General features: G+C 39.6%; 1 protein-coding gene across 2 annotated transcripts in view; it reads left to right on the top strand.

Moving 5' to 3' along the window:
- SLC25A13 (solute carrier family 25 member 13) overlaps positions 1–16058 on the top strand; it is a 123419-nt gene that overhangs the window by 91697 nt on the left and 15664 nt on the right. For both annotated transcript variants that reach the window (XM_066628372.1, XM_066628371.1), the window contains one exon: positions 13542–13682. In XM_066628372.1, coding sequence (XP_066484469.1) covers positions 13542–13682 — 141 coding nt within the window. The remainder of the gene's footprint in view (positions 1–13541; positions 13683–16058) is intronic.

Raw genomic sequence — 16058 nt, 5'->3', positions numbered from 1 at the left:
AATTCCAGTGGGCTTGATATCACATGAACAGTTGTGCTTTGCTCTTTGCGATGGATTTGACATTCATTGACTCTTGAATCACTGGGGAGCTCACCTTGCAGGACGATTACAGAGAATTAGTACACATGGTTGACTTTTGCACTTGTGACCACAAAGCTGCTTGTTTTGCTGAATAAGCTGCCTTCAATTTTGTAAACTGTTTTCTACACTGGGAAAAATAGAGGTTTTTGTTTCATGACCCCATGGTACTTAATTCAACTAACAGCAATTCCATCATCTCATTTAAAAAAAAACCCAATAAGGAGGAAAATGGTAGACTGGCCTTCAATGAAAAAGAAAAATCTTGGAAGGTTATTTTTGATATAGGAAGTAGATAAAGGAGGATTGATGTGTAAATTACTTGGTTGAACCTCCTAGTCCTACAGAGTTTCTCATCTCTAAGGAATTTGAGTATAAGGTCATTAAGAAAAAAAATGTTGTGCATTGTTGAGGCATATTTAGTATGCTAACTTGCAAAGTGCTTGATGGCATGCTCTTTGCACTGAGAGTGCTCAGATAGCGTGATCTGCCATTTATACAAAGTCCCTCCAAGCTTCCAACATAATTGCAATGCACCCAGCTTTGTAGCCTGTCTATAGATGATGTGGACACCACATGTGATCTGTGAACAAAACATTGCTTTTCTCCATTCTTTACATATTTGCTTGTGCAGGTTAGGTCCTGAAAAGTGCCTTATTTTTCACTACTGCAAGTAGATAGAGACTGGACGACACTGCTGTTGTGATACTGTGCCTCTTGCAAGAAATAATTGTTTGAAGGCATACACCCAGAACGCACTGAGGTTCTGGGCTTTCCACAGAGCTCATAATTCAGATTTTGTAGATTGGTAAGATGCATTGGTTCCTTCCCTTCTTATAAAAGGGCCTCAAAAGTGTGAGGAGAGGTAAAAAGAGGGTTCTCAGCAGTGTCCGTTGATCCTATACTCCATGCTCAGTTTTACCTACCAGTGAATAGTGAAGTGTTGACGGCTGGGGTTGCCATCTCTTGGAAGAATGAAGCAGCACCTAAACTTGTCCACCTTCATCCTGTACCAGTGTTGCAAGCAATGCATCCTTTCAACCCAACAAAATAACACTTTTTATCTGTTGTTGGTGGGAAGGACTAAGGGTCCAATTCTGTCTGGGCCTAGCTCCGGGTCTGAGCTCCAGCACCAACACAGGATGTCGTAAATGTGCCATGAAGCACATTTATGGCACCCTCAAGTAGGGAGTGCTGGCTCTGGCCCCAACTCTGGCAGGATTGAGGACACCACAGGAGCACCCAACAGTAAGTCACACTGCTGAGCGGTGGTGTAGGTTTCTGGGGTGGGGAAGGGCAGGGCAAGGGGAGTAACCACCCTGGTAGGGACCTGCAGGAAAAAGTGAAGGCAAAAACATATCATAATTTGATAAATTAAAAAATTTAATTTTTTTAAATTAATGGTGGCTGTCCCCATCATTAGATCACTACTGTAAAAGCATGCCTTCTGGAGAGGTGGCTCTGACTCTCTCTTAGCCAAATCTCCAGTTCCCCCCCCCCCTTGGCAGGAGTTGGAGGCTGGTTGCACATGGAATGCAGTGAGAATGAGATGGCAGAATCCCGAGGTTTTGGAATGGACTGTACAACTTGCGGATGGAGGTGGGGGAGGGATATTTAGAATACTTCCCTATGTAACAAAACTTCTCTGCAAGAAAAAAAGCTAGCTCAACAGACACAGCTAGCTCAGTCCTCTTTCTCCCAGCTGTGCTAGTTTTCTTCTGGTTAGTTCTGATGTACACCTTTGAGTTTTTTAAAATGGCATTTCAGGCCTGCAATGCTATTTGCGCATTCTGCTCCACATGTAGATCAGATCTCTAGAACAGCTGTTTTCAACCAGTATGCCATGGCACATTGGTGTGCTGTAAATGGTCCACAGGTGTGCCACGGGGGTCTGGGGGAGGGTCATTTACTAATAGGGCAGTTGGGGGATGTGAACCCCCCCACCAGCAGCATGGTGGGCCTTGTCAATTGTTCAAAAACCGATGGTGTGCATTGGCCAGTTTAGCGCCTTGTCAGTGTGCCATGAGATGAAAAAAATTGAAAATCACTACTCTGGAGCATCTGGTTTTTCCTGTGTTTGTGGAGAGGAAGTGAGGGGATTAGCATCTTCCTCTGCACAATTGGAGCAAATGTTTCTTCCCCTTCTTTTCTATAGGAAGCAAAAGGGGAAAAGGAGAGGACACGTGTGCTTCCCCCTGGTACTGCCCCTGTCTGTAGGTATCATGCACAATAAGGTGCCACCCTGCTTACGGGCTTACATTTTAATCTTACCGTGTGTGTGCATCACTTCCTTTTACTTGGATCACAGTGTGATAGGTGGTGTGCCCCCACCCCTTCCGCAGACTTTGTCTCCAACTTCCATTTATTATGTGTAAGTGATTCTTTCTTTTGAACCTGTCTGCAATGGAAAGAATTTCCTTTCATGATAAGATTTTTTTTTAAAAGATGCTTGTGCTAGAAAGCTTGAAGAGAAGCATTCTGCTTGGTTTAATAGTAAGTTATAAAGAAAACAGCAATATTTAATAATGCCAAACAATTTGTGTTCAGTCTAAAAGTATGTGCAAAAAGGATGCAAATAACAGTAGCAAGTGGTGCTGGAGGAACACAAATAGCTTGTCGCTGAAGTTTTTGTTGGGAGCTGGAGGAATAAATAAAGCAGAAGGGCTAAAAATAAGCAGTTAGTGATTTCAGGAGTTGAGCAATATTGCACAAACACAAAGCTTTCTTAAAAACTGGTGGCATAATGTTCTGGAAGAAGCTCTGCAAAGCGAAATGCTTTATAAACCAATTTAACTAATGATACATTCCTTTCTTAGCTTCTCTATGCAAGCTGTTATCTACTCTAAATCTTGTAGCATGGCACATCTCTTGGCCTTCTGTGTAGCAAACATTATGCTGGCATCTATGCATTTGCAAATGTGTTTCCCACCCCCCACCCCACCCCCCCAAGATCATCATGGATTGATGTTACCAAGTCTAACCTGCAACTCAAAAGGCTAGGCAAGATTCTATGGGGATAGATGTAGAGTATCTTTTGTAGAAGCTGTGCTTGGCAGAAAAGAAAATAAGACATTGGCCCCTCGCCTTAGTCTGCATTTCCTTAGTCTGCACTTCCTACATATGAACCTGTAAGAATCACTTATGCTACCCAATTTGCCCCAGCCACCATTCCCTTTCCTTTCTCTGTTGTCTTCTGTGTTTTGGTTTCTAGATTGTATACCTCTTGGGGCAGAGACCTGTCTTTTGTTATCCTATGTAAAGAACCATATATGTTGGTGGATCTATATAAATAAATATTATTACAGTGATGATCAAAGCAATGTACTTTTTGTTTTCAAGTTAACAGTGTTGATCTTAGTGGTGTGGCGTGAGCTTTATACTTTTGAAAGAATGACAGGTCACAACTCTGTCAATTTGCACTCTCTTCCGCATTCCTTATGCCTTTAACTCGCAGGGATCTGTGAGTAAATGCCTTTGTTAATTTGACTAAAGAAAACTGAACATTTTGCAGTGAGCAGAAACCTTGATCTGATGAGTTATTTTATTTGGCAAAAGTATGTGTTATGGATAAAATAAAAAATATGTGCTCTGTGCCAGGAAAAAGTAGTACTTAGAAGAAGGGAACACATGAAAGAAGAAGTTTTATCTGTTTGGAAAAATGGATTTTAACATCTTTGGTGGAGGGATCTTTGGTTATGCTCTGTAATGTAGTATGTACAGATATGCTGATACTCCGCCTGTCATATTGGCTTAGAGAACTGGATCTGTGTTTGAATGGTAATTTCTAATTCCTCAAAACTTAAAATTTTGTTTTCACTGAGTAAGTCGTGCAGCTGGAATGGAGCAAAGCCTTGGTATCCTTTTATTATGGAGGCATAACAGTGGATATTCCCTGGCATCTCTTATTGGATTAGTATTAGTTATATCTCTGGATTAACTTTTTTTAATTCATTCCCCACAATGAATTAAATTAATTAAAAATGAATTAAAAATTCAGGCAAATTTTTGATTAACAAAAAAGTGTGGGGGAGGTACTGTTTTGCAGAATAAAATATTGCATATTCCTCCATCTTAGAATTTTTTTAAAAAATTCAAATTTAAGTTTTATTTTGTAGCATTTGTTTCGTGTTAGGGAAAATATTTGGATCAAAGTAATCTTTACGTACCGAGTGTTGTTACAGGTTGGTTGGTTATTCTTAGTTGTACCTCTTGCCATAATACTCTTTTTTCTTTCTCTTACATGAGAAACTCATTTATCTCTCCTTCCTGCTTTAAAAAAATGAAAATGGGTGTAGTAGCCTCATATTGCCTTGCTCAGTGTACGAGGTCCTTATCTCTTTATGCTTTTGATCCTTTTATTGAAAGATTTCATGGAGCTAAATACTATTTGTCTGACTTGAAAGTGGCATTTGTTTATAGGGCATTCATGGCCCTACAGTTTTTTGTTATGTTCACATAATTTCTAAAAAGCAGAAATAAGTAGACATTGTGATAGCATTCCCTGTGTATCCGTGGTATGACTGAACCCGATGCAGTTTATCACTATCTACTGCATGGTCCTATTTATATTTTGTCGAAGAAGGAATTGCTTGGAGAGTTATCTCATGTCAGGGGAGTTGATGATAGTGATAAGATTAAGTTCTTACTTTCCAGCTGCAATACATTTATTGGATTTTGGCTGGTTAAATTCACTGTTTAAGCCCGAAACTTAGGAAGGATTTCAGTGGAAGTTCAAGTGGTCAGTTGTCAACCAGCTGAACAGTTTTAGGATTTGTGGCCTCTTGGTATTGTATTTTGTGTGTTAACGTTCACTGTTGTGGTTAAAATAATTTTTGGTTAACCCATCAGCTGAACTGAGAAAAGGGGGATACCATCAAGAAATAGCATTCACAGTATTTTTTAAAAGTTATTACAGTACAATGCTATTTCATTACCCACGTCCCTAGAAAATGGATAAAATAAAAGTCAGAGGATCCTGCCATAGTTTTAATTCAGCTACCAGACCTTAGGACATGTAAAGTCCGTAAATCATTAAATGTTACTACTCTTACTACTTGCAGTCAAAATAGACACGTACTAAAGGCAAAGGCAAATGTTAACATATTTGACAAACCTGTGACTTAATTGCTTTTATAACATCAATCAAATAGGCTCCACTTTGATTTCTTGGCTAGGCTTCTGAAGAACTGCTATAGCTAATAAAGTGAAAAATATCAAGTCTTCTGTTTTTATAGCTTAGAACTGGTCAGAGCTTGTAAATAAACCATATTTTTTCTACTTAGACATGCCATTAGAAGATTAGCATGAGGAAATCTTAAAATTTTGCATCACACTTTTCTCCGAAACCTAAATCTGTGCAATGTTAATGGAAATATTAATATTCTGTAATGTTTGCAAAACAATTGAATGTAGTTAGTTATTCTGATTCCCTGTTTTACTTTTGAATAGGTTTGTTTATTTAAAGGACTTTTCTGAAAACGGTTTTCCTTGGCATCTTTTAAGAAAAGTGTGTTATATCAAAAGGTTGTCCAGTTATATGTGTGTGTATAACTGCTGAAAACTAGGTTTTGTTTTAAAAGAAAGAGAGAGCTTTCCTCAACATTTTTAAGAACTATACTGTAACTTTTTTTAAATCAGGGAAATGCAATAAATGCTGGCATGTTGGTTTTCTACTTGCAATAGTTCTTTGCGGCAGCAATGCAAAAAAAAAAGCTAGTCAAGTACAGAAGATAACATGTGAGGGACTCCTCTTTTTTCCCATCAAGTACATGTCACAGAATTGTCTGTTAACCCCTTTGAAAAACAAATTGCAGAGCTCTTTGACAATATTATTATTATTATACTTTATTTTTACCCCGCCTTTCTCCCCGAAGGGACTCAAGGCGGCTTACAAACAAGGTTAAAACAAGTTAAAAACATAATTTAAAAGCAGATAAAAACAGTAGCCAGATAAAAACTAATCAGGTAAGAGCATAGGGCAGCAAATTAGAAAAGGATCAGGCCTGTGAGCAGATGTTAAAAAATGTTAAGAGATGTTAAAAAGGCTGGGAACTCAGAAGGCTTGTCTAAACAGAAGGGTCTTCAGAAGGGTCATACATGATCATACTAATAGGAATAGTGGAAGGCAAAGCTACACCTACTCCGGATCAAGAAGTAGTTACTTGTTTTACAACGTATACAGTTTTTGAGAACTTGTTCACTGGATGTTCATCCTATAATCCACTGATCTCTTCAATTTCTGGCTAATAATAAATAACACTGGTCTAGAGAGATTGTTGCCTAGCTACTGGTTTGATTCAATAACTTGGTGACGCTTTCTAACATTGATCAATGTGGCAATACCCTTATTGAAAACTACAGCGCAATGGCATTTGTATGGTGTGTACAGTTCTGGCCACTTGCCATAAAAATGATACGAGCTGGAAAAAGTGCGCAAAGGAGCAACCAGAATTATCAAGGGTGTTGGAGCTTTTGAGAAAATGTGTGGCACACTTTTTAGTTTATGGAGAATTGATCAGAATCTATAAAATTATGACTGGTATGGAGATTATTATTATTGAGTTTTTGTACAGTTAGACGGGTGTTATCAAACTGGTTTGTTTGATCAATGTCTGGATAAATCAAGTCCTTCCCAAGGACCTTGGATGCCTAACTTTAATCCTAATTTGATGGTATAAATCTAATTGCAAACATAAGCTATTCCCAGTAAAGCTGCTTTTTGTAATTAATTGATAGTAATTTCTGTGGCACCTATGCTATTAAGGTGCTCTTCAAGGTGTTTTGGAATTATACCAAGGGTACCAATCACCACTGGGTCCACTTTGGTCTTCTGCCACAACCCTTCAATTTCTATTTGTAAATCTTATATATTGTGTTGTTTTTTTCCAGTTCTTTATCTTTTACTCTCCTGTCACCGGGTGTTGCTATATTGATTATTTTGACTTAGTTTTTCGTTCTTCTTGACTACAGTTATGTCTGGTGTATTGCGTCATAAATGTTTCTGTCTGTAGTCATAAATCCCATAATATTTTGACATTTCATTTTCAATAACTTTTTCAATTTTGTGGTCCCACCATTTTTTGGCTGTAGGTAGCTTGTGCTCCAGTGTATTCTTGTTGCTACTTTATCATGCCTTTGTTTGTAGTCTGTGCAGTCTTTTTATAGAAGCTAATTAGGAGTTCCACTCTTTCATCTGTATCTGTTTCTTAATTATATTCTTATTATTATGAAGAATATTTATGAATGGGGCATTTGGTGGGCCACTGTGAAATACAGGAAGCTGGACTAGATGGACCTATGGCCTGATCCAGTGGGGCTGTTCTCATGTTCTTAATATTTGTATATCACTTTTCAATAAAAAGTAGATTGTAAGGAGACTTGTATAACAAAATAAATCAATAAATGGCTCTCTGTCCCCAAAGGGCTCACAGTCTTAAAAAACAAAAAGGACACAAGAGTCATCGCTAAAAAGATGATGCCGGGATCAAAAGGGGCAGTTGCTCTCCCCCCTGCTAAGTATAAGAGGACACCATTCTAAAAGGTGCCTCCTTGCCCAATTAGCATGGATTGCTGGGCACAATTCACAGTCACTCAGTGAAATTAATGATCAGTAGATTCAGAACAGACAAAAGGAATCCTACTTCCAAGGACATAATTAACTTATGAAATTTGCAATCCTGTGATGGGGTGATAGCTGCTGGTTTAGATGCCATTTGGATGGATTTAGATCAGTCCATGGGGGACAAGTCTAATGATGGCTATTAACCATGATAGATAAATGAATCTTCCATTTTCAGTGTCAGTATACCTCTGAATGCCTGTTCCTAGAAAGCGGATGGGGGAGTCTGTTGTTTTCATACCCTGCTTTTGGGAAGCAAAATGGAAATAAGATGTTAGACTAGATACGCCCTCATTTGATCTAGCAGCTCTCTCCTTGTATTTTTACGTTAGTCCAGACTGTCTCATTTTTAGAAAATATGCAGCTACAGGCAGAGTCGAATTTCAAGGTCCCTTTTATTCTCAAATTGGTGTTTTTCAGCATTTAGGCTGCTCCCATCTGTAGAGCACAAAAGCATACAACAGTTACTTCTGGTTAAGTAAATTATATTCTTCACCATCTACGCTTCAGTGACCTTGCAATAACTTTGGAAAAGTTTTCAGTGTACACTCGGCGTAGTCATACACGGACTCTGAGGTGCAGGAGATGGAAAGGGAAGGAAACCCCATTACGATACAACCTCACATAATTTTAATAGTACATAATGATCTGAAAGCCTACTGCTTTTAGGTTATTTTGAGTTGCAGACACAGGGAAGTAGTTTCTTACCCTGAGTTGTAGTTAAGGTGGTCAGCAGCACTGAACTAATAATTCTCCGCTCTTAAGTGACTGAATTCTTTCCTCAGACAAAGGAGAAATACACTTCTCTTCCATCTCTCCTTTTCTACCCAGGAGAGTGCTGAGAAAGTATGAAAACGAATGATGGACACGTGTATTCAAGGTTATACTGCCATCGAGAGGTGCCTAGTGATATTGTGGTTTGGCGGTTTTTGTGTAAATCAGACTTGATGCTAAAAAAGTGCAGAAATTATTTTTCATGAAAAATACATTAATTTGCTTTGCAGAACAGACAAGTCACCTTATATCTGTTTGTGCTCCTCAAGCCCTGGAACAGTTTACCTTTATTCATTCTCTTACATTAAAAAAAAAAAAAGGCCTCAGTATTGCTTCTTTCTGTCATTACAAAGATCAACTGAAATGCCCCTTCACAAGGGGCTTTTGTACATTTTGATAACGTGTCGGGCTGAAACTTTGCAGTATGAAGTGGGATCTAGCTTCTGTTTCAAAGTAGCACAGTTTGGAGAATATGGGTTTTTAATTCCTGCAGGACTGCTTGATACAAACCTCCTTTTTTTTAGCTTCATCCATGTTTGTGTCCTAACATGGCTCCAAAGAAGCTTCACATGAAATCTTAAACTTCACAAAAAACTGTGAGATAGGTTAGGTTGAGAGGCTTGTCCTAGGCCAGGAGTGGGCAGAAAGTAGATTGGAACCCTTCCTCTAGATTAGTGGTTCTCAAATGTACTGATGTCATGGTGCCCTTCATCCATGGCATCTTGCCATGGTGGCGCCATCACACAAAATCTTAAGAATAGTGTAAGATCTCAGTCTGCAAGCCAGGAAGAAGAGGTCATGTGGTGCCTCAGGCGCTGCAACACACAGTTTGGGAACCACTATGTATATCCCTGGATGAGTTACAGTAGGTTGGCAAGGGGTGCTAATTACTAATTGTTTAGTAAGAGCAAACACCCTCCCCCCAAATCAGGTTATAACCAGTTCCTAATCTGTAGTACTGGGCTATATTGGCATGTATTAGCTTTATTGTGCTTGTAATGTATTGGCAGTGTATTGACTCATTGGGACTTAGTTGATAATTGGTTCATCTTCCTGATTCACTGTTTCGTATCTTGCTCTTCTCCCACTCTGATTTTGCTCATGGCCCCAATTGTTGAACCTTACAAAGCAAAGTGGATCCTGAAAAGTCTAGTTTCTGTCCAAGTATGCCTTAGGCCACCTAAGGAGATTTCTGATTGATTTCTGTCAGAACCACAATATCCTCTAATTCAGTGGTTCTCAAACTTTTGGTACCAGGACCCACTTTTTAGAATGACGATCTGTCTGGGACCCACAGGAACTGATGTCATGTCTGGAAATGACATCATCAAGCAAATTAAAATAAATAATTATAAATAATTAAAACAAATAATTAAATAAGGGAAGCCAACCCTGTTCCACCGAGTAAATTTTCTCTGTAGCCTGTCTGCTGTAACGCCCTGCCCCCCCACACACAAAAATCAGTGAGATTTTCAGCCCTCCCCAGTGCCCATTTCAATTTAAGTTCTTACATTTCAACCATATCGCTGGCAAGACCCACCTTTTACGAGTCTAAAAAAGAAAACAAAATCATCTTACCAGCTCAAGCCTCTGTTTATTCCTTTTATGGGAGGGCTGCCTTCTGGAGCACTTATTGAGCTCCACTTTGATCAGATCGGGATCATTCTGGTGGCCTTGCCTGAGCAAACCCAAATGTGTAGCTTAGTTTTGCTTTCCAGAGGGCTCAGTACATTTGTATGCTTGGAGGGACTTTCTTGTCTGGTGTTTTTTGAGAGCTGCATTCATTGGATCAGGACCATTCTGGTGGTGTTGGATTCCTTTCAGCCTGACCTTCCCAATGGACTAAGGCAAGTTTGCCTACTCATGAGTAAGCTTGCTATATAACTCGGTTTCACTTTCCATAGGGCTCCATGCATTTGCCTTCTCAGCTATCAGCTTATAACCTATTCGCAACCCAGCAACAATCAGGTTCCAACCCACAGTTTGAGAAACCCTGTCCTAATTGGTAAGGCAAGGGTACTGGTGGTAAGTCTTCCTTTACTGACCATATATGTGCTGTCATAGTAATGATTCAGGAAATGGGTTACAAGCCATGGTGACTAATATGGTCTTAGTGGTAGCCTGAATGCCAGACACAAGACAGTGGCAAGGAGATACAGGTATCGTGTTGTCTTGAGTGCTCCCTGAGGCATCTGGTGGGCCACTGTGAGATACAGGAAGCCTGACTAGATGGTCCTTTGGCCTGACCCAGCAGGTCTTTTCTGATGTTCTTGTGAACCCATTTCCTCATTAGTGCAACAGTTTGAATCATCTTCCCTTTATGGAAGAACACAGATGCAACATAAGCATTGAGCAGCTGTCTTCTCTTCATCTGTTACCGCTTCCCCATCTCCTCCATGCAACAGACCTTCTCCTTCTTTAAGCTTTTTCTTATTTCAGAAATAACCACAATAACCCTTTTTGTTGCTTTGAGGTTTCCTTTGCCAATCTCAGCCCAATCAGTTATTTGCCAATTCTCAGTTTTTATGAAAGTTGTAGCTTTTCTGGGCACACCATTTTTCTTTGTGTCAGAAGTACGTATTTGTTATAAAAACCTTTCAGGACTTTAAACTACCCATGGTTTCAGTAGTTGTTGTCTGGTTGCATATATATGGTACTTCTCCCTTACCACCCAAGAATATGCCAGCCTTTTGGGGTGACATATCTGATAATTGACAGTGCGATGTCATGCCTTGCAGTACTGAGAATTGTTGTGGTTGGTCATAGCCCTGAAAGCAGACAGTACCACTGGTAGCAACGCCACCCATCATCAACTAGGCACGTGCTTGCGGCATCAGTTGCACTTTAGCAATGGGGTGGGTTCCAATTGGCAGAAGTTATGTAAAGTTCAGTACAGCTGCACGTGTGGGAGAGTTTGCTTTGCTAGTTATGAAGAGCGGCAAGGGTACAGAAACAACAAGAATAGTTGAGTGCCTTTGACTTAGACAAATGTAAACAGCAGCTTAGCAATGGCTATTGGCCATAATTGTTGATGGAAGTTCCATATTATATCAATTGACTTTTTATTTCTTTAATTTTTATTTTTTATTTTTTGGAAAAAAAAAAAATATTTACAGCTCCCACCCGTCTTTCAGAATAAGTGAATGAATGAATGAATAAACCTTTATTAGGCATAGAAAACTTTCAGAGTTTGAAACTTCAGAGCACATATTAGGAGAGGACTTCTTGTCTTAATTATTTCAGTGTAGGGATGATACCCACAGTTGCAGCTCATTAAAATAAATAGAAGGAAATGTCTAATCGCATATCAATCGTGGAAAAGGCTGGAAGAAGACCCAGAGTGGACTTGCAGTTAAATTTTTGGCTGGAGATCAGAAACTAATGATTTGGCCTCTAATAACCCTGAGTAGTACCGTTGATTTTCAAAGAGTTTTTTTTTTAAGATTGGAATGGTCATCCTTGCCTGGTTAATGTAATCCATCTGCGCTGGATTCCCTCCATGTGTTTGGAGGAAATGTCTTAGGCCCCCATATGCTGTGGGGATGGTTCATAATAGATACAACCCACTTTTTAAGTATTCATTCTACACTAGCGTTTTTCATTTGAAATTGTCTACTGTTGTGGACAAAAGTCGCAACAGCCTTGAGAGCATTAATGCGGGCCAGGTAGTCCAAACTGCTAATCAGAAGCACTTGAATGTTATGCAAAAGTCTGGTTAGGATTTAGAGTCCCACTCTCTCTGTTCTCCCTTTCGATTGGTTTCATCTGTGTGCTGTAGCCAAGAGTGGGAACAGCCAGGTATAAACAATCTGTCATATTCTGCTTCCTCTTATTTTGGGAGATATTTTGAACATGTGTTGTCTTTCCTTATGGAGAGCTCACCATGATGAAGTTTGTAAATGACTAGGAATGGATTCCTCAAAATTGATCTGCTTGTTACTGGATCTGTATAAGCTTTGCAGAAAACCTGGGCACTCATTCCTCCTTCTTTACTACTGATGACATAGTTTTTCACTGCCCATGAGGTCTAGCCCTGGAAAGTACGGCGTCCCAAAGCTGAACGGACCAGCCTTATACCTTAATGGCCCAGATAGGTTTTTTGTTTTTAATTTTACAGGGGAAGAGGCGAGGGTAATACAGATGAGAATCAAGGCTGTTTTCTTTTTCTGCCAAGTCTACCAATGGCATCCCATGCCTTCCAAGTAACCATACACAAGATTAGCTTTATTGGTGATGTACTTTAGCCTGCCAAAATGTTGATGTTTTAAGGGCTGCTGGCAGTTCCTGACTAGCTACTTTCAGTAAGTGGCCAAATCATTACCCAAGGTGTTTTTTTTGTTTTTTTTTTAATGTAAATGGAGTTGTTAGAGAACTCTTCAAGTCTTGACTGAGTCCTTCTAGTGCTGGGTTTGGGGAATGGAATAAAATAGAGCTACCTTGTGCATCAGGAATGATGTTCAAATCAGATTAGCAGCGACTAAGTAAAATGCCTTTTGAGGATATACAAACTTTCAGCTGGGTAACTTTTTAAAAGCAGAGGAAATGAGTTGTTGTAAATACATATGTTCCACAGCACTTTCTGTACCAGTGCCAAAACTTGAGGAAAAGAGAGATTCTGCCAGACTTTTATATTATTTAGCAGAGTGCTGTCAGTACTGCCAGGCAGAATTCCTCTATTTAGTTAATATTTCAGTTTAAAGCAAGAAATGCTCTTGGCTTGTTGGTATCGTGGAAATAGAAGTTACTGAATGTTTCCTTTACCAGAACTGTCTGTTGATGTGTTGCAGTGGCTTTTGTTTATCTTAGCCATTTTAATTGTAATTGGTTTATGGATTGCAAGCTACTGCTCTTTTTGACAGGATGAATTGAAGACCCATAATTACCAACAGTTAACTTTCAAGAGCGCTGCTGCTGTGCATTCAGCAGGGCTACTGCAGGAGCTTCAAGGTGCAGGAGCTTCATGCAAATACTATTTAAAGGAATGGAGGCTACTCATTGTTCTTCTTGATGCATTGTTCTTTACCTGTGCTACAGCAAGTATGTGCTCAGGCTGTTGCTCTTGCTTTTCCAGGCTGGAGGATCACAAGTCATTTTCACAAATCCACTAGAAATTGTCAAGATTCGCTTGCAAGTGGCTGGAGAGATAACAACTGGTCCTCGTGTCAGTGCTCTCACTGTACTGCGGGATCTTGGATTTTTTGGCCTCTACAAGGTAATATATTTGGTTCTTGTCTGAACACTGTGTGGTTTGGGGGGAAACAAAACAAAACAGAAAACTGGTTTAGTTCAAAGCAGAAAATAATTCATGAGGATATCCCAAAAAATGACCAGTGCTCTGAACTACCAATGAAACAGCATGAGTGTTTGCAAGAAGAACAGCATGTGTATCCAGAGTGAGTTTGATATTTAAATCACCCTTTCGAGGCAGAAAGGGGTAGCTACTTTTTGGTTTAGAACTAGCTAAGACCCCAACAGTACGGTGGCCCGCCAGTATCGTCAAACCTCTCTTCTATAACTCGGGTCTACCCCCCCCCCCGTCAAAAAAAAACAAAATACCTTTTTGTTTCAGTTGCCAAGGATGGTTGAACAGATTTAGGATATTTTTGATGTGCTGAATCAAAAACTGGCATCTATTTTGCCCAGTTGGCTCTAGTTTTGGGAGTATAGCATAACCACCTTATATGCTGATTCAAGCGGCTTCGTCATAAGGAAGCAGACACCATGGCTTCTTCACAAGGAAGCTGCTTGAATCAACAGATAAGGTGGCTGTGCCATTACCCCAAAACTAGAGCCAGCTGGGCAAAACCGATGCCATTTTTTTAATTCAGCACCCCAAATATACCCAAGAAAAGGTCTAATTTTAAAGACAGCAAAATATGTGTAGGCCTGTGTGCCCCTCTCCTTGAATGTAAACTGATTTATGCCTCAATCCTAAACATGGTGGGTTGTTTTCTCAGTATTTGCTCTGCACATAGAAGGAGCTTCCGTTTATGGAAGGAGAGCTGATCTCATGGCAAAATTTTCTTTTTTGTGAGCAGAACTTTCTTTGCCTGTGTAGGTCTGTTCTGTTCATGAACCAAAAATCAGGGATATGGTCCAGTTACTTGGACAAGAGGCCAGGAGATTACATTTCTCTGACTGTTCGATCTCTGTCCATGCCATTTGGGTAGGCTGTAGTGTCACAGCAGGCCTGAATTCCTCTTGTCAGTGAGTCAGCTCCTAGAATCTACATCAGGCCCTCAGATGTCACCATGCTTTGGCGGTGTTGACTTGTGTGCTATGATGTCTGAGTCTGTGTAGTGCTTAAGGAAGGAATGAGGACACTTCTGCAATTGAACCTCAAGATCTGTGAGATCTTTCCATTGTCTGAAGCTGCTTTGGGAGGACTTAATAGCAGGAAAAGAGCAAGTGGGAAATGGGTTAAAGTACCTTTCGCTTCCACTGCCTTTCTTTTCCCCTTTCTCCTTTCCAAACCTTTTCAAGCAAGAAGAAGTCTACTTGGCTACTGTTTACATGTATTTGCATGTAATATGTAGTTTGTTCCTAAAGTATTCTCCCTTAGACTTTGTGTGACTATTATTAATAGCCAGGCTCTGTTGAAATTGTCTTTTGAAAAATAGGTTGCATATAGTGCAAGGCTATGCTTGTGTGTTGCAGCAGAGGTAAGAAAATAGGACTGAAGGTATTATTTTGCATGGTGGTCATGTAGGCACTTGAAGAATGTTTTGCTTCCTTCTGTGATGTTGGTAAGTAAGCCAGTACAAGAGTTAGTGCTACCAGTGGATGCTTTTTATGAGGCTCTTCTCTTACTATTGGTAGTAAATGAGCATATGTGGTAAAGAAACATTCACCCATTCGACAAAGTAACCATAACTCATGCCAATAAATCCCCTTGCGGTTTGTCATGTAAACATATCCAGTGCAACCAGTGCTATGCCTGCCATTTTAGATCATGGATGTAGTTAATTTTGGAAAACCTTTAAAGTGGGAAATACAGAATGAAAAAAGGGAACTCCAAGTATATGTTGCTCTGTCAATTTTTTCCCCAAGTAAGTCTATCTGAATGTTTCTGTTACCATTACAAAGAGGAAATCAGCATATATAAGTGGGGTAGGTTAAGTGTGTATTGGCCTGGGGGAGCAATTCCCTCCTACCCCAACTTGCATTGCAGTGCTGCTGGAAGGACAAATATTTACAACTGAAAGGGGAGAGAACATGTTAAATATTCCTGAGGCTATGAAGGCTTTCAAGGTAGATGGAAAACCCAGGAATATATCGTCTGAAGACATGGCATTTTAAATTAAACCATAACTTTGAAAGGATGCCAAACTTGAAGATTAAAAGAATTATCATTCTATGGTAGGCAATGTATTAAATTCAGTACATTCTTCTCCTGTTTTTGTTTTATTATTTTGATAGCATTGTTGTTCATAAGATGCCAGGGTCACTGCTAAGTATATGAACATTATTAGATGCAGATATTTTAACGCAAAGCAGATGTTTAATTCAAGAAGTAAAATGGATTTCCAAAATGGCTTTGCTCTAAGCCAGTGGTTCTCAAACTTTTAGCACCAGGACCCACTTTTTA

The sequence above is a fragment of the Tiliqua scincoides genome, chromosome 5 (genome assembly GCF_035046505.1).
Source record: "Tiliqua scincoides isolate rTilSci1 chromosome 5, rTilSci1.hap2, whole genome shotgun sequence".
NCBI classification, from domain to species: domain Eukaryota; kingdom Metazoa; phylum Chordata; class Lepidosauria; order Squamata; family Scincidae; genus Tiliqua; species Tiliqua scincoides.
Note: the sequence above shows the minus strand (reverse complement) of the source record. Positions and strands in the feature narration are given on the sequence as shown.